The following is a 24752-nucleotide window of genomic DNA, read 5'->3' as shown; positions in this document are numbered from 1 at the left end:
TTGAATGCAGGACTTTAGCTTGTAACAGATTACTTTTTCAATTTAGTATGGTTTCTTTTACTTCATGAAAAAAAATCGCAGTTCTTAATCCACGTCTGCTTATTTCAGATGATAAAAGAAAGCACAGAGAAAAAGTTAGGGTTTTATTTGAATGATCATGTTTATAGCTTTACAATGACTCTTTGTGAAGCCAGGGAACTGATTGGCACTCAAACCCTTTAAAGATAAGCCTTATGTGCTCTTCAGTTGTTGCAGCACACCGTAAAGCTTCGCCCCGGGACATTCAGTGTCTCCCACATCTCTGTGTCCACACAGGCCGAACTGGGGCTTTATGAAGCCCTGAGACACGCCGGACTGCAGCAGCTGCTTGACTGAAGCCAGCGCTTCACAGCTCGGTGCTTCACCTAAAATATAAAAAATGCATTGTCATCATATGTGACATCTTAACACATTACATTTCACGCTTTTATTGAAAGTTACTCACAATAAGTGCAATACACCACAAAGATACAAAATTAATTAAAATTAATTAATTTAAACTTGAATCCTTATTTTATTCTATTTTCTTTCTTTTTTAATTCCTTTTTTAATTCTTATTTTATTCAGTCCTATCTGTTGGCTTTTATTGGTATTCATGTATTTATAATCATGAAGTTATGTGTGACATGTGGTAGTGTTATTTTTCTCTTTTTGTTTTTGTTGGTGAAGCACTTTGTGTATGAAAAGTGCATTACATTAAAAAAGGAAATTAAAAGATAACATTTTCTACATATACAAGTTGAAGTCGCTTTAATGACCAATGACATATTTCTATTTCCTTGATATTTCCCTACAAATGATCTCCGTTCATTAGGAAACAGACAGGACTCACTGACCCGTGAGAACCTTGTCTTTATGTTACACAATGGATGAAAAGATTAAGAGCACGCCTACTTTTAAAGTTGCCCATGAAGGCAATCCCCAGTGAGTCATGATTGTTGCCTTTGGCATGAGCACCCACCGCGCCCCAGCCACGGCCCTCGAACACCGTCCCGTCTGCTGCTACCAGGAAACTGAAACATAGATAGAGTTTATGGTTAGACGGCATATTCTGCTCATTTCAGGTGTGTGGGAGAGAAACTCCGTCTGGAGAGAACACAGGGATTTTAGCCTTTGCAGACCATTTACATGCACACAAACCTATTAACACACTACAGGGAAGGGGAAATACCTGACACATAATAGGGCCTCTTTAAGGACCTAGGATTGGAACAAAGTCCAAACTAAAGAGAAAGAACACATAATTAAGTGTCCCTCCATTACGTCCACATTGTAAACACTGTATGAACATCACTCAGAAACCACATGTCCCTGCAGCTACTCACTTGTACCCGATGTCATCCCATTTTCTCTCAGTCATGTGCCCTCTCTGGATGCTGACGACGCGGCTCACACACTCGCTGCGGCTGCTGCAGCTTGGGGTGTCCGTGTGGTGGATGATCACTCTCTGAGCACAGGAGATCTTATCCGGCGCCTGCTTCGGAGCAGCCGCCCCCCACTGCTGCCTCGACACTATTTCCACTGAGGAGAAATCAAATAAATACTTTTTGAAAATGTCATCAGCAGCAGGGTTGGGAGGGTTATGTAATCCTTCTGAGGATCCAAATATGAAAGTTATGTAACCTGGATACTTTATTTTGGATTATCTCAATATCAAATGCAATGAAACACATGAGCACATATACTACAGTTAAAATAAGCAGGAATAAAATCTGAGCTAATAGAAAATGCTGTTTTAGTTAAGACATACAGTTAAGCTCACACACACTATTTTATGAACATATAGGTTCACCTGCTGAATAAAAAAAGAACAAATGAACCAAAGAAAGTGAAAACCATAAAGCAGATTCAGGCAGTAGGCGTATAGATTCACACTTAAAGTATTAGCCTACAGAACAGCACAGCTTACAGAGAAGAAATACAATCTGACCTTTATACAACAAACACTATATACTATTTTTATTTTGTTACTATCAATGTAATCTTGGTGGTAATACACCATTTTCAGAAATGTAATCTGACAGCGTCTCCCAGTGTAATGTCTGCAGTGTGAGGATGTTACCTGTAGGTGCCATCTCTCCGTCAATATATGGATTCAGCTTGCTGTGCATCGCCTTATCTTGAGTGACTCTCAGGAGGCGTGGTCTCGGGGAAATACACCTTCCTGGTTTCTTGTTGTTTCATGCCAATGCACAAAATACATTCCAACTACTCGTCTGACTGAGTAATGATTCTACAGTTGCCAAACAGGTCTTTGGAATATACGTGTGTGGATACAAAAGAGGAAGTTGATTAAGCACTCTCAATCATTTACATGGTGGCATTTTTTTTCTTCCCACAAATGAGGCATTAATACATAAGATAAATGATGTTTTAAGTCACAGGAGTTTTTAGGGGAAATCAGCTGTTTTGTAATATCAGTCATTATGCTAAAATCCCCATCAAGCAGAATGTAACAAAGTATTATATTTACATCATTTTACTTGAGCATTTCCATTTCATGCTACTTTATAATCCTACTTATTTAACACTCAGTTACTTTAAACACACTATGCTTACATTAATCATATCAATATAACATATCAATCATGTATTCTATAAAGTCTCTGAAATTGGCTCCATATTGAACAACAACATAAAGTTTGTTCATGTGATAAAAACAGAAACCATTCTGCTACTTTTACTTTTGATACTTGAAGTCCATTAGGCTGATAATACTTCTGTACTTAATATTTTTCTGAAATGGGTAATTTTACACGAGTACTTTTTGTTTTTGTGGCACTTTTTGTTTGAATTCTGGATCTTTACATGGAATCGAGTGTTTAAAGTAGAAATACTTTGTCCTAAAATACAAGATAGATCAAAGATGGAATCCTATCTTGGAGTCCTAATCGACAATTATCTCTCTTTAAGCCCCACATTCAACAACTGGTGTAAAAATTAAGGATTTCTTTCTTCCTTTGATGCCAAAAAGAGAGTTATTGCTGCAACCTTAATGTCGGTGCTGGACTCTGGTGATGTGGTTGATATAAATGCATCTTCTACATGCCGTCACTCGTTTAATCCCTTCTACCACTGATCATTACAAACCTTAAAACCCTTGAACGCACCACTGCTCCTTGTATGCTCGGGTTGCATGGTCTTCTCTGACCACCGTAGACAAAACCAGTAGCACACTATATTTATGAGCTCTTCCAACTTATTTTTGCATATTTTCATTGAAAAAAAAAAGAAGCAAAGAACTAAAAAGGTACCATGGGGTCAGATTAGAATTTTCCAAAGGCGGGTTCATTTGGCATGACACACTTGAAATAACTAAAGGACAAGTTAAACAAGAAAGTAGAAAGAAAGGGAGGTGATAGAAAACTATGTCTGCTAAAAAGTTGATTGAGAGTCAGACCTAAACATTTCAGATGTGTCTCACACTGCACTGTAACTTTTACTCATGCATCTTTGCTTTTAAATGACATGAGTGTTTTTAAATGCCATTTTATAGTTTCTTTTAAATGTGTGTTTTTAAATGTCATTCATAATATGTTTCTTAATGTCTTTCATTTTTGTAAAGCACTTTGAATTGACTTAAATAAACTTGCCTTGTTGGAAAAAGTGCAAGAATCCATCAGCTCCGTTCTGAGAACTTGTTTTTACTAACGGTCCCTGAAGTCTACACTGTGCGGGGGCAAAGGGCGTTCGGTTCGGCTGCTCCTTCTGCTTTGAACCAGCTGCAACATGACCTGAAACTCAGATTTAACGGATTTATACAAGTGCTTCTTAAAGCCCGAGGATTCATAAATAAATGAGTTCACGGTCTGAGTAATTCTTCTACCTCTGTTTAGTGTGTCTGCTGATGTGAACATTCGTTACACCTTTTCAATAAAAACGCAGAGACATTAGAAACAATTGATTCTTTTAATCTAACAAAACACACCTGAATGACAACTGTTATATAAAAAATAACTATTAATACAAAATATTCACATGATAGAAACTAAAAAGACAAACAAAAAGATGGTTTCAGAGTTTACAAACACCAGCAGTTAAAAAACTCTGTTGGAGATTTACTGTAGATAAAATGTCAGACCTCTTCACCATCTGCATCTTTACTCCGTCCATCTGTGTCCACAGTGAGGCGCTGTGCACACGTAGTACAGTCTCATCGCGTCCTGTCAGGAAAACACAATGTATGAGAGCTTTTAATTCAATATCAAATACCAAACTAAAGATGTGCAGACAACAGGATTAAGGTCTTCCTCAATAAAACGTATTCCTCGACAAACAATATCAAGACTTCAGGTCATGCATTGTGTTATATAGTCATTCAAAAGCATCATTACCTCAGCCTTCATACTGTGAGACTGGAAGAACACTGCCTCCTTGTGACCACACCTGGGGAGAGACATGGAGAGAGAACAATGTTAAAAACCCCTATAAACACAGCTAGTTGAAAACTCAATTCTGATTGGTCGATTTGGAAAGTAGCTCTGATTAATGTGCAGAAAGAAGTCTGGTCAATTTAACGTCAACTGTGGACAACAAACATTAGTTTCACTCCATCAGAGTCTTTTTGTAAGTTCACTTTTTATATTTGTGGAGAGCACGATACTTTCATGATGGCTAAACCGTCTCCAGTAAAGAAAAGAAAAAAGAGAACAAGAGAAGGAAAGAGACAGTGAGCTGGACGTCAGAGAAAGACCGACAGGAAGTAAACACTAACGGGAACACAGGTTGGGGTTGAATTGTCCAAAAATCAGCTCCTATCATCTTTTCTTAACCACTATTCCTTAACCTCTGTGAGAAACGTCACTGGGTTAACAAAAGATGATAGGAGGACTCATCAGGATTTAGGTGGTTTGCGAATCCATCTGCACTTACGCTATGTGACATGATCATTCATGAGACGCCAGTGGATGTTATTAATGTATTTCTGCCGTGGGTAAAGAATCATTTGCTTTACTGCGGACAACTTTTAGCGCACCTATAGATACTTTGCACTGTGCGCTTTTTGTCCCTGCCCGGTTTCCAAAGTGCTGATTCCCTGTCTGTTACTTTAGATGAAAATAAGGAGCCCCTCCCCACGCCCCTCTGAGAGATATTTGGTTAAAAAGAACACAATGGTGCTCTAGGAGAAGATTCAGGTGATATGGGGGGGGGGGGGGGGGGGGGTTACCTTGGTTGGTTATTGGCTAATGGTTACACAAGCCAAACAATCGTTATGACATCATAAAGTGGCCAAAATCTGATCAGCTCATTTTCAGACAGGTTTTTATAGAAATGGATCAGGACAAAAAGAGAGAGAAACTTTCAGAATCTCTTTACACCGAGGGGACGTGTTGATGTAGAAAAGACATGAAAAAGTGGATTTTGCATAATAGGTCCCCTTTAATGGTCGCTCGCACTCCCACTGCGGTGGACACGTATTAATCCACATGAATCCTAATACATATGATTGTATGAAAACAATTGTATGAAGACAGTTACGTTGCTGTCGTCGCGGTTCCAGTGGCTGGTACGCATTGGACCGGACTACCAACAATTATTTAAAGAATATTTATTTGATGCCAACATAAGTTATATTGTAAAAACTTACTTGGGGCATGGGTGGTCCTCTGTCCTGGGTAGTGTCGGATCCTGAGAAATATCAGCGATGATTTGTGTCAGCTCACTGGAGAAAGACAGAAGCAAGATGCTAGATTAGTTACTCACAATTAGCCTTCAAGTGCCTGGCATTACACAGGAAAGATGAGACTACTAATCGCCAAACATTAGCCGCCTTTAGCTTAGCAGTGGTGGCGTGAAGTCATGTGACCGTGATATAGTTCCTTTGTAGCATAACGTTAGCTTTTTTAATACAAAAATCATAAAGTGGTATTAGCATGTGGAGATCATCCTTCTGAACAAAATGTGTAAGTATCATAAACGTTTGTTTGACACAGACAATATTTTCTGCAATAATCCAATTGAAGATCCCATTGCTTTCTGCCAAGCGAACCAGAGAGATGTTGCCTTCAGGGTCAGCTACAGTAATTCAAGACTTTTATTTTCATTCGTACATAGCTATGGTGTAGTTATGTAGATGAACATTTTAGGTACCAAAGAGTAGAACAAAGCGGTTTAAAAACGGTTTTATCCCAGCAGCTATTGCACAAATTAACACATCATAGGAGTGTCACACAGATGCCTATTTATTTAATTATGAATTTTGAATGTCCATGTTTGTACTAGTGTTTTCCTTCCTTCTTAAATGTTTTTCAAATATTTTGAGATTCGACGGAGCAGGGTGTACTTGTACTTTTTGCTAGTCCTTTTATTAGAGATGTGTCTGTTGTTTGTGTTTACAGTGTGTCAGGATGGATCCCTTGTCTTTTTCTCTGCAAACAAAATCTACCTACGGGTACAAATAAATTACCTGAACCTGAGGTCAAAGGCTCATCCAACAGTGCAACACAATAAACAGATAAAATAGTGCAAGTAAATACAATAGAATAGAATAGAAGTAGTGCCATAAAAGTCTATATACAAGTGATAAATAATTTGTAAGTTGCAAACAGGTGAATGTTATGGATGTTCTTAGTTCAGGTGTTTAACAGTCTTATGGCCTGTGGATATGTCATCACTGCACTACTCTATTATAAGGACTGCCTAAAAGTGTTTGAGTAATGCATTTCATTTGATGTGCCGATGACCATCTTTGTGTTGATATTGATAAAGTGATGTCGCGGTGACCCAACAAACAGGAAGCAAATTCACACCACAAAGAAAAGTTTTAAACGCATTTATCAGAGACATAAGAACTGTCTTTTACTTACTCAACCTCGTGGGTGATCTTGTTGACGTAGATGCAGCTGTTGTCCGCCTCTTGTTGGTAGTCACAGTTCCTGCACTGATGGATGAAAAGAAACTGCTTATTCAGCGTCTCATTCAAGCTTCAAATAAGTGGAAATGCTACAGCCTCATTTATCAAATCCAACAGAAAAGTGCACATATTGCCTAATTTAGCATCACAACAGTTGCAACATATGTTTGAGAGCAGTTTCATGATTACCTTTGAAAATACATTCATTACATTTTTTTAATCTTGTATTTTTATGTCTTAACACACTTTTATGTGAATCTTTTCCCTTTGCACCGTTCTTTTTGGAGTTTACACTCACTGAGGGCTTGTTCCTTTTTCCTAGGTTTCTCATATAACCTTTATTAAAAAAATATGTAATAGTTTTGTTTTATCAGTTCTTAATTGTATGTCTGTTTGCATCTCTCTCTTTGTTGCACTCGTATTTTACTTTAGTATTTCAATCTTTTGCTACTTCGTCTACCCCACTTCCATTCATAGGTAAATATTGTACTTTTACTCCACTAAATGTATGTTGTACCTTTAGTTACTTTGCAGATATAGATTAATGATAAACAATAAGATCATCAACACTAAAACACTTCAAACAATTCACAAGCTTGTGAATTGTTTGAGGTGGAATTAATGTCAATTGCTTTATTTACTGCAGTGCAGTATATAAAGTAATTGACATTAATTCCACCTTTACCAGCTTTGATCAACACAACAATACATCAATAACAATAACCACAACATATAATATATATATGATTCTGAAATGGGCCAATCTGCATAATGAGTACTTTTACTTTTGGTACTTTTAGTATATTTAGATGCCAATACTTCTCTTGAGTTACATTTTGAATGCAGAACTTTTACTTGTAACATAGTATTCATTCACTCTGGTACTTCTACTTTTTTTAAAAATACAAGATCCGACTACTTCTTCCACCTCTGTTTATGCTGCACTCTCGAAGGAGCCTGGGACTTAAAATGTTCACTGTAATTACTGTACATATATGACAATAAAACCTTTACATATTTGACTTGATAGTCTCAACCATTGATATCTGAACCAGACACTTACCGCGTAAAGCAGGATCCGGTTTTCTTTGTCTTCTTTGGGGTACAACATGTTGTTACTGGGAAAACAGTTAATTATTTTACACATTAATACGAAACGTTATATTTTCATTAAGACACTGTTGAGTTAACATGCGTTTAGCTTCAGCTAGCTAGTATGACTTATCTAACTTCTATTCAGCCACAAACTCACCATTCTTGACAAAACCGGATCCCCACAAACCCCGGCTCGAAGCTCCCAGTTTCCATATCCATTTTGAAAACTTTAGGTTGAAGATAAACACGACAAACTGTGATGTTGCTTCACTTCTGCTACCGATGCTAAGGCTATTCCCACTCGTTTGAAAACAGACCGTCTGCGCATGCGTGAAACGTAATCAGAGCAACAGCCAATGAATAGGTACATTACCGCCACCTAATGGACTGGAGTGTAGAGCAGAAAAAAGAAAACGAAGGCCCAATTCCAAAACACACCCTACCTACTCCCCCTCCGTGATGGAGTGAACCCCGTATGTAGGCAAACACTCAGCTTAATGAGGGACCCTTCTTTCAGATGGAGGGTGTAAATACAGCAGCAAGTTTTGGGACAAACTCCCCTCTCTCCGGAAGAAACAGGTGTGGTGTGGATAGTAAATGGACAAATCGTGATTCTGAAACAAAGATTACCATCCATTTAAAGTTAATCTTCATTCATACCTCCATTTCCTTCTGCAGAGAGCTTCCCTCTTCCAGGAATGGCTTCACCATTTCCTCTGTCACCGGGAAGTTTGTGGGAAGCTCTGAGCAGCGCTTTATAACACCGGGGTTGACTCCATTCAGGAACTGATATCCATAAAAGTCATCTTCCATCCAGTGGTTTGCAACATACTCTGGAAGAATAGCAATTGATATATTAAAAATACAACATAATTATATATGTGGTTTAATACGAATAACAATTGGTAAATTTAATAAATAATATAATATAATTTATCTAAAATGTTTTTGGGTGTTTAAGGTTCAACATAATCATCATTGTCATTGACTGTAAAGCAAGAATGTTTGTCAGGTATTTAAATAATTGTAACTTTTACAGAAATACTTTGTAGAAAACAAAACATTTTACAGAACAGGAAAAACATCTACTGAATATCTATCTGTTGTTATGAAACCATGACATAGATGGGGTGAGTAACACTGACAACTGGTTAATGGGATAAAAAGAAAATACCTGACATTGTTGTCTTTTTATACCAGAATATTTTTGTTATGTCTTCAATGCTTTCCCATTGTGCAGTAGATCCTTGCAGCCCCTTAACCTTGAGTTCAATACCACTGAAGTAAAACAAGGAACAATTAGAACACAGGAATAAACAACATACGGAAATGAATGGCAATTTACCCTTTCCCTCAATATATAAAAATCTAAAGAACAGAGCATAATAATAAATATATACACATTTAATGACATATATTGACCCACATTTTAGTTTTTGAGTAATTTAAGTCAGCTGTTCTGGAATCGGAGAAGCAGATTTCAGCTGATTCCAGACGATCTTTTTCAAGTGGTCAGCACTGTATTACATGTGATGATAGCCCATTACGTCAACTAGCTGGGTTGATATTTACAGTATAGAATACCAGAGCCCAGTCTGTTAATATTAAGGTTTTTTCTTTTACAATAGTGACTTATTTCAAATGAGTCCTCTCACTCAGGATTTGGCGACTCATTACAAAAATGTGGCTTACTTTATTAAAGATCAATATAGGTTTAAGGCAGTGGTTCCCAAACTTTTTCAGTCGGGCCCCCCTTGGGTAATTGGAAATATTTTCGGGACCCCCCCCAATCCGGTTCCCATCTATATTGGTAGGATTAATTGTATATTGTTGTAAAAACATTACATTTTTCTCTGCTGATAATAAGAAGATATAAAGATCCAACTATAATTTTATATTTATTATGGATTACACATGAACAAAAGTGCTTGTAGATACTGTGAATTAATTTGGCCTAATTAAAACTGGTTGGCCTTCTTCCCTGAGTAGTAGATTTTTAAATTCAAATTTCTTGAAGGAAAATATATTAATTAACTACTATTTCTATCACATTCCTATTCCACACATAGCTTATCAATGACTTGTGTGTGCTTGCTTTCCCTTGCAGATCTTCTCAAACCGGGGCTGTTGTTTTGAGACTGCCACTCTCAGTTCATTCTCAATGTTCAGCTTTGATCTGTATTTGGTTTTGATGGCAGCAACAGCAGAAAAAGCCTATTCACACAAGTAGGATGTTGCAAAAGGCAGCATTATGCCCACTGACCAATGAGATATTTTCGAGCAGTGTTTGTTTACAATTGAATAATAATAATAATACATTTGATTTATATAGCACACTTTAAAAACAACGTCATCTCTCAAGGTGCTTCACAAAGCTAAAAGGAGAAAATAATAAAATCTTCCCGCGACCCCCCTGCAGTACCTCCGCGACCCACCAGGGGTCGCGCCCCACAGTTTGAAAACCACTGGTTTAAGGTATTTTAAATGTGTTGAACTAGTGTGGTATACATTTGCGCTAAGTCTTGCACTAAATTATGACTTTAAATCTAAAGTGCTTACTTGATGATGCAATCTGTTATGTACAGACAAGTGCAGATGTTTAACTGGGTTTTACTTACTGCCCCTGTTTGAAAGTCGAAGCCATAGTTGTCCATCAAAGTTCGCTCACTCTGCCCCTCAGTTCCAAATAAGGTGACATAAATATAGTCCGATGTTCCTGCATATTGCACGTCACCCGTTGTTATCTCTAGCTTGTACGCAGCCATGGTCACCTGTGGATACTGTTTGGAAAAATAAACACATTTGAGTCTCTTAATTTACAGAATGAAGGATCCAATACGCAGCAAAACAAAACAATGCTGACATTGCCTGTGGATTGTGAACCTTCTTTCATGAAAACATTTTAATTTGGATACATTGCATTTACCCAAAACATGTTTTTTGAAACTCGAAATATTTGTCCACAGGCATCCAAAAACCTTATTATTGTGGCAGTAGCCGCAGAGGGGAGGATAGGTGAATGTATTTGTTTAAAGTTGGTTTGATTACACCCAGGGGCGCTCCTTGCGAACAGGCAACTGCTTGGGGCCCCGGACCAGAAGGGGGCCCCCAAAGAAGGTAGATTAAGAAGGTCCACAGCAACGACAACATGAAACACCCTTGAATTTACTGCAACGACATGTCGGGAAACCCCCTCAAGGCGGCCCCATGCATAGAAACCGTAAAATGCTGCTTCTCATCTTAAGTTTTGCTGTCGACTGTGCGTGGTGATGAAAAGCTGGTTCGAGGCACCCCCCAGTGAATGTTTGCCGAGGGCACCCTCCACTAAGGAAGACAAAGCAGGGCTATCAATATCAATTCTATCAATACGCTGGCAAATTGCAGAACTTCTCCTGAAGCGAGCAATGTTGGTGTATATAGGCTACTGCCTGAATATGCTTAATGAAAGACAGGTTTTCCTGTAAATTAAATCATGTCAAATTCTTAATATGTTATTTTCTAAGGTCACATTGTTCTGTTGTCTTACATAATACACTTCAGCTTGTTTCAGCTGATTTCAGTTTTGGCGGCAGTTCTTCCTGTTTGTCCAGAAGTCTTCTCTTCAGGGCTCTATAAATAGAGAACTAAGGCAGATATGTAATATTTAATGCAGCCGAACCGTGTATTACAATGCCGTTATGTGATGACTTTCAAAGAGAAAAGCAAGCACACTCGGAATAAAGTATTTTATTTAAAAAAAATGTTTTCGGATTTCACATCGCATAAACACCATATCCCAACATGCATTGCGGCTAAACCATCCAATCACCGAGCTGAGGATCTTGCCTACGTCTGTTTCCGGTATTGCTTATGACGATGTGATGTGAGATGTGAGATGTGAGACTGGGTTGGAGAATTGCACAGGGGAAAATAATGTATCTATGCCACAATTTTAGATGCGGATTTTGTTAAACTAATACGTTTGCACTGTGGACCAACACTATAAATTGACGGGGAAGGGGGTAGCAATAAAGATAACACCATTAACAGTTACACAACATAACAGAAATAATATCGATAGCAGCGTCCCTAGCAACCACCTTGGTAATGTTGGAGATGCGAGTGGTCTGAATCCCACCTCGGCTCCGCGTGTCCTTTTGATGAGTTGGTCTTAAATCATAAAAGGAAGGAATTTAAAAGCACCAGGATACCATTTTCAACAATAATCTGTTTTAATGGTAGAAAATAACAATACACCATACAGAGCACTCTGCAAAAGTACTCCGGGCTCAATTCCTACCACCGTGTGATAAACGTACCACGACAGCCAGTCAGGAAGAGAGCACAGAGCATAAGAATGTTACAGTATTTATACACATAAGCGGGGAGGAGTTGTGTCGGTTCATCCTCCCTAGCTGTTTGTTATTGGCGAGTTCACTTCTGGGCGAGCTAGCCAGTGAGTTGGCAGTTCTCCATTGGCCGGTTTCACTTCTGGGCGAGCCCTAGGCAATGGGTCAGCGGTTTGTTGATTCCATCTCCTTACTGTGTGTGTGTGTGTGTGTCCTCAGGCAGTCCCCCTTATCATGCTTTGGAGTCATATAATTTCACAGACAGAGGACTCTTTAACAGAACGCACACACATTCCCCCTAAACAACAGACGTCTGTGAACAGGTTTTCTAAATTAATTGTAGACCTCCTATCTGCCAGTGCAGCTTCAGAATCTTAATACTTGGACTGTGCCAACAAAATGAAAACACCAACATCTTTAGGTGAACTAAATAACATATTTCAATAGCTCTGAATTTCTGACAAGCATCTGTGTTATTCTTAAATCAAATCCTTGAGATCCTATTTAAAATCTAAATATAATATGAACTGTTAATGTTTCTGGTAAAGAAACACGCTAATGTTATGGATTCAAAAACAACCAAAATCATGATACTGACAAAGTGAATGATTTCCTGGTGATACTGCTTCTACCTGTCAGTGCTTAAATATTATCAAGCTGAAAATGAATACAGAATTCCAACAAACTGTCATCAAATGTCTTTCTATTATGAATTTAGATGAAATGTATATCCCCATAATGACCTAAACAATAAAGTCCATGGCTTTTACTTCTTTACCAGGCTAGTTACATGATGTTGTCTAAATTAAATTCTGTCTCATTACATTACTATGTTTTAGCTTAACTGTAATATGTTCTTTCTACATTTCAAACCTCAGTTACTTTTATACCTGTTGAAACATTACAAAATTGTTTCATTATCACAGGTCAACTTCTTCAATATTCCATTCTGAAATTACATCTCTCACAGTAGCCCCTTGGCCACTGACCCTAAATGAAAAATGTAGATTGTGAAGTTTACACTCCCCCTTTTTACACATGAACTCATGTGTAACAAAATCCTGTATGGGAAGAAAACCTTCAGGTAATAATTGATTATAAGAAAATACCAAACATCATTCACCAATGTACATCCATCATTTCCCACAGTAAACACTTCAGTAAAATGAAGTGTTTCTCTCCATCTTTCAGTCCTAAAAGAAACAGAATCTTCATGTTTTAGTTTGAGCTTCACATTCTGCAAACCGCCACCTCCTGTGGGAGTAAAATATCATCAAGTAGATTAGAAACGGGTCACAAGTGCAGTTTTCCAATTCTGTGGAATGTTAGGAAACCTCTCATTTCCCACAGAGCCCCAGAATAATGTGTTAGTCCAAAAGCATGCTTGATTAGTCATTGTTTTAAATCATGCAGTTGCACTGATCACATGCAGACATACATTCACACTCACACTGTCAGGTTGTAAAGTCTTGGTCAGGTTTACCCTAGAGTCAGTCATTGACAGTGCCTTTCTCAAGTAACACTGTCGGTCAGGGTCAAAGGTCAGTTGGTCTCAGTCTTTTTGGCCATGTGTCGTGCTCTGCAGAGACTTTGATATTTCAGCATAGGCCAGTATCCTTTGTCTACAAAAATCTGTCATATATGGAGTGTGTTATCTGTGTTGGTTATTCTCGCGTCCAGGAGAGAAGCTTAAAAAGGAGACTAAATGGAGTCTCTGAGATGGTTTCAAATTGGTACTTTAATTAAAATAAAGGCGCGGTTATGTTCACAAACAGAATATTGTTCGACAGAAAAGCAGCTGTGTCTCTGGCTCTAACTCTCTCATGACTTTTCATTTAACACATTCTAAACGCTGTAATCAATACCACAAAAAAACAGGAAATACTTCACCGCAGTTTGGTTTCCGGTCGTTCCGAATGTTGTCACATGCTACCCACATCTGTAAACAATAACGTACTCAAATAAACTGTACCTTCATTTAATATTCAACAATAATAATATCTCGACGTCTATAGTTGTAGTGTTGAAATCAGTAGGTTTCGGTGTGCAACATCATATCGCTGCTAAATTCACCTCTATAGTAAATGGTATTTTAGCCTCATGCTAAATGCTAACCGGAGATGAAGGATTTTCAGAATAAAAGCTTAACAAGTGGTTGTGCACAAGAACTTCTGGTTTTTCAGTATAAAACAGCATTTAAACTGACGGTATGTTTAAGGTACTTTATGCCATTAAAAACATTGATTTTAATTTCTAACAAGTGCCATCATTTATTAATTCATGATTACAACTATAATTTTCCAGATATCTCTAACTTTTCATCGGGACAGCTGTTTCCCACATTTCCTGCAACTTGGTACAAAACTCACTTCCTTATAGTACTACTACTGCCATTCATTTACACCTAATCATTAGTACAATGTCTAACAGATCTAATTCAGAAACTTGTGTACTTAACTATTATCTTGAGTCAAACCATTACTAGGACCTGTGTAGCTCTGCATTTCATAGGTCATTATACTCATTTATCTTCAATTCTGGTCTACTTAAAAAACAATGTTAAACTCTTTAGCAGTGTGTGGAACCCTGGGTGTCCGAACATATACAAATTACTCCCTACTTTATCAAGGATTTAAAAACAGAAGTCATTTCGTATGTCCATCCGAAAGCCCTCCTATGGTAATAACTATGGCACAATGGTGAAATCAATACTTTATAGATTGGAATTATATTTGGCTTGGCACCAGCTCTCCCTTTAACCTTATCCATACAAATAAAGATTTGTCTTATAGAGTGGTTCCTAAAACTATCCTTTTAATGGTGATCAATATTGTAACAAATGTTATTATTACTTTATTCACAGGTGAATAAAAATCTCTTGAAGAATAATTTGTTGACATGATGAAAAGATTGAAGAATATGGTTCGACTCTGTACTCCAAAACACCCACTACTTAAAGTGTAGTGAATTTTCCCATCATGTCTCCCCCTTTTCCCCTCAGTGTGTTTTAGGATGATTTTCTCACTTCACTTTAATAGTTTCCTCTTTACTGCTATTTTTAATGTACCAATTGATTAATTCATGGTTAATACATCTTCTTATCTTCACTTATTTATCGAGTCAATTCAAGTTCTTTAAATGCGCGCTTATAATAAGTGTGTTTATGTGTAAACTCACTCATTCCCGTTCTCCTTTTCTCCTCCCCTGGTTTTCTCAAGCCGTGACCCCGGCCTCCTCACTTCTAATCGATCATGCCAACTCCTCTGATTCTGTCTTCTCTTCAGTCCATCAGCTGTTGAATCCATCCGATGTAACTCTTATAGGCAGCCCTTGGCCCAGTCACATCTGCAGCCCCCATCATGCCACTGTTGTTGCACTGCTTTGCATTTCATCTCCTCCTTTACAGTCTCTTTGCTGTTTTTATGGAGGGCGGATTCTGCTCTCATGTCCCACACTTTGCTCTTGCCAAATCTCGTGGCTCAGCTTGGAACTTCATGCCCTGCCTGAGGGACTGATGAGAGTAGATCTCTGCCTGTCAGCAAGCTGTTTGGTTCTGGATGCCACAGGTGGAGATAGTTCTCGTTACAGCTCTGGTTCTCTGTCTGTTCGATGGAGAAGGAGGAGTCTCCTGTTGGGTTAGGTCTTTTGTCTGCTTGGAGGGTCGGGGTCGTATCCTTTCTAACTCAGAGGGGGAGTCCAGGTCTCAGGACGCATTACCTATAAGAAGTCTAGTACACTGAGGTTAAATAAATCCAACCCTTTCCACTCTGTCTCTTTCTAATCATACTATCTGTCTTAGTAGTTAACTGCCATCTGAACAACACAATTAATGTCTACTAATGATATTACAAAAACTCCCTCTAATAATCGTGTCATCCATTGTGACATTGTTACGGTTGCTGTTTGTCTGCTCATTAATCTGCCTGTGAGTGTTTTCAGCTGTGTGTGTGATTATGTAAATGAGCTGTGTGGTTGCTCCAACATCATTGGCTGCCCATCTCCTGGTCCGCCTCTGAAGATGGTGATTGGATTGACGTCATCTAATCGCAGAGCACAGCCGGCGCACACCTGCTGGGGAGGAGTACAAAGGCCACGACTGTCTTCACTCTGGAGGCTCTGTTGAGGAACAGACGCTTCTCGCTATTTGCTCGTCGTTCTGTGTTTAACTGGTGTGGTCTTATTGATTGTGATACATTCTGTTAACAGGGGTTAACTCGTATGTGCTTAGTGTCGTGTTGATATTTGTGTTTAGAGTAGAGTGTTTAGTTACCTTATTTAGCTGTGTTTTCTTACAGCTTCCTTTATTTAGTTGTACCACTTTTAGAGTGAGGTTTTGTTTCGTTCTCTATATTAGTATTTACTTCTTCTGTATGCCTTTAGACTCCTTTTGAGTCCTCCTTTTGTTCGGTTATTTGTCAACCGGTGCCCTTTTGGCCCTTTTGTTGTTTCAGGCTGCCTGCCTGCCATTTTGTTTCACCTTGCTTTATAATAAAACCATTTATAATTATTACCAATTCCAATCTGGTGTATGTTGCTTTCCTCTTCCCCTAGTCGGGACGTAACAGACATATTCACCTAACCTAAGTCTTTCAGGAAACCATTTTCACCTATAATTTGAAATACCTACATGTTTCAAGCATCGCATATTTCACACACTATGAAAGAACATCTCTGTATTTAAAATCCCACTGCTACTTAGAACAATAGTAAACCTGCAGAGCACACTAATCAGATCACAGTAATGTAATTTGACCCAAGTGTAGGCCTATGTCTACTTTCCATTATACTTACTACTTCTGGTGAACATTTATTTATATTATCTAAATTCCTTGTTCCTGATATGCAAACAGTTTGAGTGTAAAAATGTGTCAATCAATGTATTTACACTCTACGGATTCTTGAGTTCACTCATCTCCTGGTGCTGTTGTTCCTAAAAATGTTAGCAAACACCAAACTCCAACTACAACATTTATAGATAAATTGATTTAGCAAAATGAACTCTTATGTAATTCAAAATGTGACAAAAGAACAATGATTTGTCTTTCACAAGATTGTGGTCCAACAGAATGACTCTTGACCTCATGGGGTCAAATAAATTGGATGCTGATCAACCTTAACATGTGGCCTGAAGAACAAAAGGACCTCTTAATCATTAACACAATGGACTCTCAGAGATGAGATCTAGCCATGAGGTGGCTAACTTTAAAATGAACTGTGACAAATAAACCACATGCGTGTGGGTACATTATAGTTTAGAAATATAACTCAAAACAACACTACATTAAAATAATAACCATTCAAATGAGCTTTGGTGAAAAGCATGAAAAACAAAACAACTTAATCTACTCTCATTGTTCGTGTACACCATCATTGTGTATTTAATCAGTAGTTACCGGTTGTATCTTTACTCAAACTATTTCACCATCTAGTAATGCCCACTGCCTGGCTAACTAGCTTAGCAGTATAGCATTAACCTCATGTGACTGTGGGAAGGGGAGGGGAATACTCAACATTGTGCAGATAAAAACCACACTGCTTGGAGACTGAGTTCAATAACAATTAAACCATATGACTGTTAGTCTGGCTTCAATAAAAATGTAACCAGCCAAAGCCAGTTCATAACACTCAGAGCTGAGCCTAAATTCCCCAACATCTCATATCCTATCAACACATCCTCACTCCCAGGTCGGCCTATGTTGACGTTATGTCAAGTCCCCTGTGTCGGCTTATTCCAACGCAAGGGGGGGCCCTTAGCGTCCATTTTCAACGCAAGGGGGGGGGGCCTTAGCGTCCATTTTCAGCTTTCCGGGATGTCCATATGCTTCTATGGACGCTCATGGAAGCACGGCATTCGTTTGTGTCGGCTGCCCTTAAAGGCAATGTGAGCGTCCATTCTCATTGGATAACGGAGAATTGTACACCCGGAAGTAAGTATTCCCCTTACTGTCGATTGATTTTACAGTGATACAAAGCTCTCAAGTCTCACGCATTTGGCGTGAGACACACGCATTTCACTCCATTCACACGCTCACACGCCACACCTTGTATTTCTCACGCAGAGATTTCTTTCCAGGGTACCGCCCACCAAGTTGCGCCGCAATTTTGTAAACAAACTAGTACAGAATCACTGTAGCCACGCATCAACCAATCAAAAGAATGTAAGCTGTCGAACAGCCAATTAGAAAATAACATGGCTGTATCCGGGTAGGATTTAGACATTCCGCTACAACATTACATTCTGATTCCATTCCAATGATTAAGATGCTCGCTGAAGAGTAACCAAAGAGGACGGCTGTGACATAGTCACTCACTGACATTTTGCGTGGCTACAGACTGCTCGACGTGGGAGAAGACCATATTTTCAGTACAGTAAGTCATCTCATCATTGATTTCCGTTGTTATGGAATATATGTCCAGGGAGCTTTTAGCTAACAGTTTGACTGACTAGACTAGAGTATGCATGAACTAGCCTAGCTAGCCGGTTGAATCCCTGCTAGCTCATTTCAGCAGCTATTCTGACGCTTGTTTTCTTCGGAATTTTGCGCCTACACTAACTTATTATAATGATTATTATTGTGATTTATTATTATCATTGTTGTTATTGTTATTGTAGTAAGCACCAAGGCTATTTGCTCCCTTGTTGGACTGTCCCTGTGTCTCCTATTTTCCCGGTGTGTGCGCGCGCCAGGACTGGAAATTAATTTTTCAAAACATTTGAATATTTACACAACACATGAACATTTACCAGCCACTGGGGAAAATCTACCAGCCATTCAGTAGTAAACCAATGGTACATTTGTATTATGTATTTAAAATCTACCAGCCACTGTTATGTTTTACCAGCATTTGGCTGATGGTTGGTGTTCATTTCCATCCCTGGCGTGAGTGTGTGTATATTTTATCAGAAAACAAAGCATATTAATAATTATTGCATTTGTCTTTCAAAGATGTCAGGAAAGAGGCAACTAAGCATTCTGTCATGCTTTCAAAACAATCAGCTCCCTAAAAAGGTGGCCAGATCAGAGGACACTGTAGAGGAGGCAGTAGAGGAGGCAGTAGAGGAGACTGTGGAGGAGGCAGTAGAGGAGGCAGTGGAGGAGACTGGGGAGAACCCATTGGAAACAGAGAAAAGGAGAGGATTATGTGGAGCAGCCACATATAGGTGTTCCTTTAAGAAGGAGTGGTCAACTCGATGGCCATTCATCACAATGGGAACCACCAGCTCCTTCTACTGGTGCTCAGTGTGCAGACAAGAGAACTCCTGTGCTCATCAAGGCGTGAGGGACATAAGCAGGCATGTGGAAGGCAAGGGACATCGGGCCAAAGAACAGTCTCTAAACTCAGTCAGCAGTATTGCACAGTTCTACGTGCCATAAACTTCTGTTGGAGGCATGAGTGTACAAGAGGCCAAGGTACATACAGTATAGTTTAGCACAGGAAAACTAAAAAGCTGGCGGCAATGTTTGATGAATTACATTTCTCTTCAAATTGATGGTCATATTACCTTGAAAACGTATTTAAGATTATGAGGTATGTAATCACTTGTTTCTGTTGCAGACCAGGAGGGCTGAGGTGAAGGTTGCTGTTGCAATGGTGCAGCACAATGTTCCCTTTGCCGTTGCTGACCATTTCAGCCCCTTGTACAAAGAATGTTTTAGAGACTCCCCTACAGCTAAGGGCTTTAAGAGCGCAAGCACAAAAACAACGTGCCTCATAAACAGTGTTGTGCTAGTTACTGAAAACCAGTAACTAGTTACCATTACTAGTTACTTCATTTAAAAAGTAACTCAGTTACTTTACTAGTTACTTACACCAAAAAGGTAATGCGTTACTGTGAAAAGTAACGTTTTAGTTAGTTACAAAAAGGGCTCCCATTAATGCCCTTATAGCCTTCATTTCAGTACTGTTATTGCATTGGAGAATAATACAATCTGTTGATCAACTTGACATGCATTATATGCAATCTGGATTGCATCGATATTAGCTGGCTTTCCATTTTTGTATATTCTTTCTCCAGGTAGTTGGAAAAAGTTTTCCGTCCCATATGCCGTGTGCCGCCCGGACATGCTATCATGCTAACTAGCTCCCTGAAAGCGGGTGACTCCACTGTAGCAATAGCCTGCATGTGTTCTACAACATACCGTGCAATGGCTTAATCGACTTTTCCCTGGCCAGCAGTCAGTCCCTTGGTTAAAATCCAGCCGCTGTTGCTTAGGTGGAGGTGGAGTGGCGTCGGCTGAGTCTCTGTGGTCTTAGCTACTAGCTTCGTCCCAGCATGTTGTTTTTGCAGATGTTTTAAGAGATTTGAATGACTGGTTTGGGCAGTAGATAGGATCTTTGACCCGCCAAGACACAACTTACATTTAACAGAGACTTTATTTTCTTTGTGCTCGACAAAAGTGAAATAGTGAGAATATCTCCAGGTGGAGAAACTAGACTTGAGCTCCGCCGCCGCCATGATAGTCTTGTTAGTAAACAACACAAACACGCCCACTGCCCGTCTCCGCATGTGACACAGGAAGTATCTAAGTACATTTACTCAAGTACTTAAGTACAGTTCTCATCTCTGTTCGCCTGGCTGTTGACTATATAAAAAAAACTAACGGAGTAACGCACCATGTAGTAACGGTAACTGTGTTAATGAATTAAAAAAATAATGCGTTAGAGTACTAGTTAACGCCGTTACAGTAACGCCGTTACTTTGTAACGCGTTAGTCCCAAAACTGCTCATAAATGAAGCAGTGGCACCTCATTTTAAGAAGGAACTGGTGATGAAGATGAGAGAGAATCCCTTCACACTTGTCACAGATGGCTCGAATGATACTGGTATGTGCTTAACAACTTCTATCAGTAATTAGTACTTATTTTTTATCCATTTCTACATGCACTAATACAATTTGAACAACATATTGTTTTAGTTATGGTCCTTATTGTTACAGGTCTAGAGAAGATGAATCCTCTCACTGTCAGCATTTTTGACACCAACAAAGTTGTGCACAGGTTCCTTGATATGTGCACCACCAGTGGGCGGAGCTGTGGCACCGCTGAAGTGATCTACACAAAAATCAATGACACCTTGCAGGAAAATGACATCCCTTGGAGAAATTGTGTAGGTCTCTCTATTGACAATGCCCCTGTAAATACAGGTGCCAGAAATTCTATCTCAGCCAGAATGTTGAAGGAAAATGGCAGTATTTACATCCATGGATGCCCCTGTCATATCATCCACAACACTGCCAAACATGCGGGGCAGAAGTTTATGGAAGTAAGTTCAAACATGTACACTCTATATTACCAATCCGTTAAGCCCAATGCCATGTAAAACAGTTTGCTGATAGTGTTGCAATAGATACTTGAATTCATGTATTGCAGATATCCGGATTTGATCCAGAGGATCTGACCGTGGATGTTGGGTACTGGTTTAAAGGAAGCACCAACCGTAAAGGTTACCTGGCAGGTTTGTGATTCAACCAGCTCTACTGTTATACAACAAAATGCAGACATTTTTAATTTGTTTACTGTTGATGTTACGTTTTATATTTTCCAGAATTTTGTGAATTCCATGAGAGCGAGTACATGGAAATGCTGCTGCACATTTCAGTGCGATGGTTAAGCCTGGAGAGGTGCATCACACGAATTCTGCGACAGTATGGGCCACTTACCAGCTATTTTAAGTCTTTAAGTATGTTGTTTGTTTCATTGACAGTAATACACACCAGACTAAATGTGTACTTTTAAGCACTGACGGTGTTTATTTACAGATGAGAAACAGCCAAGATTTAGAACGCTGGTGGATGCATTTTCCAACCCCCTGACCATCTTTCAGCTCCACGGAGAGGTAAAATGCAAGGGTTAGGCCATCCTGCTGCCAAATACAGTATGTCTGCTTGAATTGGCTGATATGTCCTTTTTCAAGTAATACATGGAAATGTTTTATGAACTACACATTTGCAGATGACAAAGTTCATCAAGAAACTATGAGCGAGGTTCATGAAGCCGTCAGCACTACAGGGCCGACAATTCCATGACATCCTCTACAACAGGGGTCGGCAACAGGCGGACCGCGGTCCGGATCCGGACCCAGACGCCGACCTATACGGACCCGGAGCTATAATCATTACATTAATAGGGGTTTTTTCGGCTCCTCCCGCTTTTTTAACGCTGATTTGGTTGACTTGTGTAATACGTGGAGAACCGAAGAGTTTTCGTTTTGGGGGTGGGGGGGGGGGGGGAGTCCGTCCGTCAGTCCGACTGACGGACAACTTCTCACTTGAAAAAAGAAGAAGAAATCTAGACCGCAAAAATAATTAAACAAGCGAGTACCTGTTTTTCCTGGCCAAGGACAGGTTCCTTGAACACAACACGAGTTTAACGTGTCTTCACGTGGTATATGTCTCGTCCGAAAGGAGTGCTGACAGAGAGCACCGGAACGCCGCTCCAGCTCTTCAAATATTGCAATACCCATAAGGAGCCGTACACATGCCGCAGTGTTTGCGTGGCTGTGTCTTTAGTTGTAAGCACAGTGGCGATCTGTTGTTATTAGCATCTGGTTAGCTAGCTATGCTAACGAATTTAAAGAGCTTTTCTACAACCAGGTGGAAGAGAGCTATCTCATGAGAGGCTCAAATAACCTCAGCTCAGTGAGGTTAAGGCACACCTTGATATGATCATTATAGTTATTAATGAGACTAAATGAAAAACAGGTATAAAATACTATATGACAGTAACAAAAAAGTTGTTAAAAATAACAAGAATAGAGTTTAAAAGGGGAGTGATTTGTAAAAATATCCAAAAAGAAAAATATGCTTACAGTTCTGTTTCATATGGGTGTTGAGAGATGTATCCATAGATCTCCTCATGTTGCTCTCAAAGTGCACCAGATTGATGCTTTTAACTTCAATATTTAAAAAAAATCTCCTAGAGGAGGTTAGGTCCCCCCCCCCCACTTAAATCATGTTCACATGGATAGGATACTAAATACATTTGCACACATCTTGTGTCCATATCTTTCTGTTTTGGTGGTCACGCCACACCGTGCACATGCATGCATGCATGCATGCGTGAGTCATGGTGAGATATCTGGATTGGTTGCTTTTTCTTTGCACAGCATGAAAGAAAGGCCAAATGAATGGGCTGTGATTTAAGTTTTTTTAAGCAGAGGTTGAGTTCAATAATTTGTATGGCCCTCGGAGGATGTTGTAAAAATTGAAAGGAAAAAGGTTCCCCACCCCTGCTGTAAATAATAATAAAAACCCTTGATTTATAACTTAACATCTCTGTCTCCTATTGATCTGAGTATATTATAAAGAATAGCAGTTAATTGAAGCATTATAGCACAGGCCTTTGTCAGATGGTATATTATGCTGTTTTTTTCCTGCTTCGAATAGTTCTCTCTTTTTTCACCATACCTGTGTTTGCATCACTGTAACCAATGAGCACCTGCATGTGTATATGAGAATGGCCCTGACACCATTTCAGCTCAGATTTACAAACTCCTGGCAGGACAAGCTCGAGCTCAATTCTCTCAATAAAAAAAGTGAGTGAGGGACTGCAATATAAGAGGGAAAGAAAGAGAAACTTTTAAACTGTTCAATTGTTATAATGTGTAAAGACTGTTGTTCTATAATCGGCTGAAACTGTTAAGTCATGAGTAGTTATACACATAACACAGTATGTATACACTGTTTCAATAACATTAGTATGCAAGAAAAGTGACAGGTGGTGTGACAGGTCACACCTCTCCCTACTTATGTTAATGAGCTAAGTCCCGCCTCCCTTTGTTCGAGGTGGATGTCCCACCTAGGTGTGAATTCACACGTAGGTGTGAGATCCTTTGATGTGAGGGGTGAGGTATCATCACACGTAGGTGTGAAATGCCCCCCTGTGTAGTGCCTTTGTTAGAGATCCTTTTGAAGTGTGTCATGTGAAAAACCCCGGGCTAGCGCCTTTGTTGTCTAATTCTTTGATGTGTTGATTAAGTCTCTTTATGCTGTCTGGCCCCTGTCCCCTCAGAGTTGTATAATCTAATTATGAAGTCTAATCTATGAGGTGTTATAACAGGCCGGAGTGACTTCACACTGGTGTGTTGTAAGCCTCTGATGTTAATTTAGGTGTTGATTAAAGCAGTCTCTTTGTGCTGTCTGGCCCCTGTCCCCTCAGAGTTGTAAAATCTAATTATGAAGTCTAATCTATGAGGTGTTATAACTAGGGATGGGTATCGTTTGAAATTTATCGATTCCGATTTCGATTCCGGTTCTGCTTATCGATTCCGGTTCTTATCGATTCCCCGTTTCGATTCCAAAATTGTAAAATAAAGAGGTCAAACGTTTAGATAACAAAAATATATTTATTCTTAAAAGCTTTAACTGAAATTGTTACTAAAAAATATACATGCAATACAAATGTATTGCACAATAGCTGTGCTTTATTTTAACTGA

General features: G+C 39.2%; 2 protein-coding genes across 2 annotated transcripts; both read right to left on the bottom strand.

Moving 5' to 3' along the window:
• Positions 1 to 130: 130 nt before the first annotated feature.
• Positions 131 to 2974, bottom strand: pglyrp5 (peptidoglycan recognition protein 5). Its single transcript, XM_034224633.1, has 4 exons — positions 2102 to 2974; positions 1365 to 1560; positions 934 to 1052; positions 131 to 404 (listed from the first exon to the last, which is right to left on the bottom strand). The coding sequence occupies exons 1-4, from the start codon at positions 2148 to 2150 to the stop codon at positions 232 to 234; spliced, it is 537 nt and encodes a 178-aa protein (XP_034080524.1). The 5' UTR covers positions 2151 to 2974; the 3' UTR covers positions 131 to 231.
• Positions 2975 to 3934: 960 nt separating this feature from the next.
• On the bottom strand, positions 3935 to 8318 carry polr2i (polymerase (RNA) II (DNA directed) polypeptide I). The gene is made up of 6 exons (XM_034224632.1): positions 8145 to 8318; positions 7956 to 8010; positions 6846 to 6919; positions 5627 to 5701; positions 4374 to 4425; positions 3935 to 4202 (listed from the first exon to the last, which is right to left on the bottom strand). Exons 1-6 carry the CDS (start codon positions 8204 to 8206, stop codon positions 4140 to 4142), a joined length of 381 nt encoding a protein of 126 aa, XP_034080523.1. The 5' UTR covers positions 8207 to 8318; the 3' UTR covers positions 3935 to 4139.
• Positions 8319 to 24752: the final 16434 nt, after the last annotated feature.

Source organism: Gymnodraco acuticeps, unplaced genomic scaffold (assembly GCF_902827175.1).
Source record: "Gymnodraco acuticeps unplaced genomic scaffold, fGymAcu1.1, whole genome shotgun sequence".
NCBI classification, from domain to species: Eukaryota; Metazoa; Chordata; class Actinopteri; order Perciformes; family Bathydraconidae; genus Gymnodraco; species Gymnodraco acuticeps.
Note: the sequence above shows the minus strand (reverse complement) of the source record. Positions and strands in the feature narration are given on the sequence as shown.

Bases quoted from the DNA above. Each gene is read 5' to 3' on its own strand.
- pglyrp5 (XM_034224633.1), bottom strand. From the start codon at position 2,150: ATGCACAGCAAGCTGAATCCATATATTGACGGAGAGATGGCACCTACA. The intron at 1,561-2,101 runs GTAACATCCTCA...ATTTCTCCTCAG, and splicing joins CGGAGAGATGGCACCTACAG to TGGAAATAGTGTCGAGGCAG. The intron at 1,053-1,364 runs GTGAGTAGCTGC...TCTATGTTTCAG, and splicing joins TGGGATGACATCGGGTACAA to TTTCCTGGTAGCAGCAGACG.
- polr2i (XM_034224632.1), bottom strand. From the start codon at position 8,206: ATGGATATGGAAACTGGGAGCTTCGAGCCGGGGTTTGTGGGGATCCGG. The intron at 6,920-7,955 runs GTAAGTGTCTGG...TTCATCCATCAG, and splicing joins ACCGGATCCTGCTTTACGCG to TGCAGGAACTGTGACTACCA. The intron at 4,426-5,626 runs GTAAGTTTTTAC...GTCTCTCCCCAG, and splicing joins GAGGACCACCCATGCCCCAA to GTGTGGTCACAAGGAGGCAG.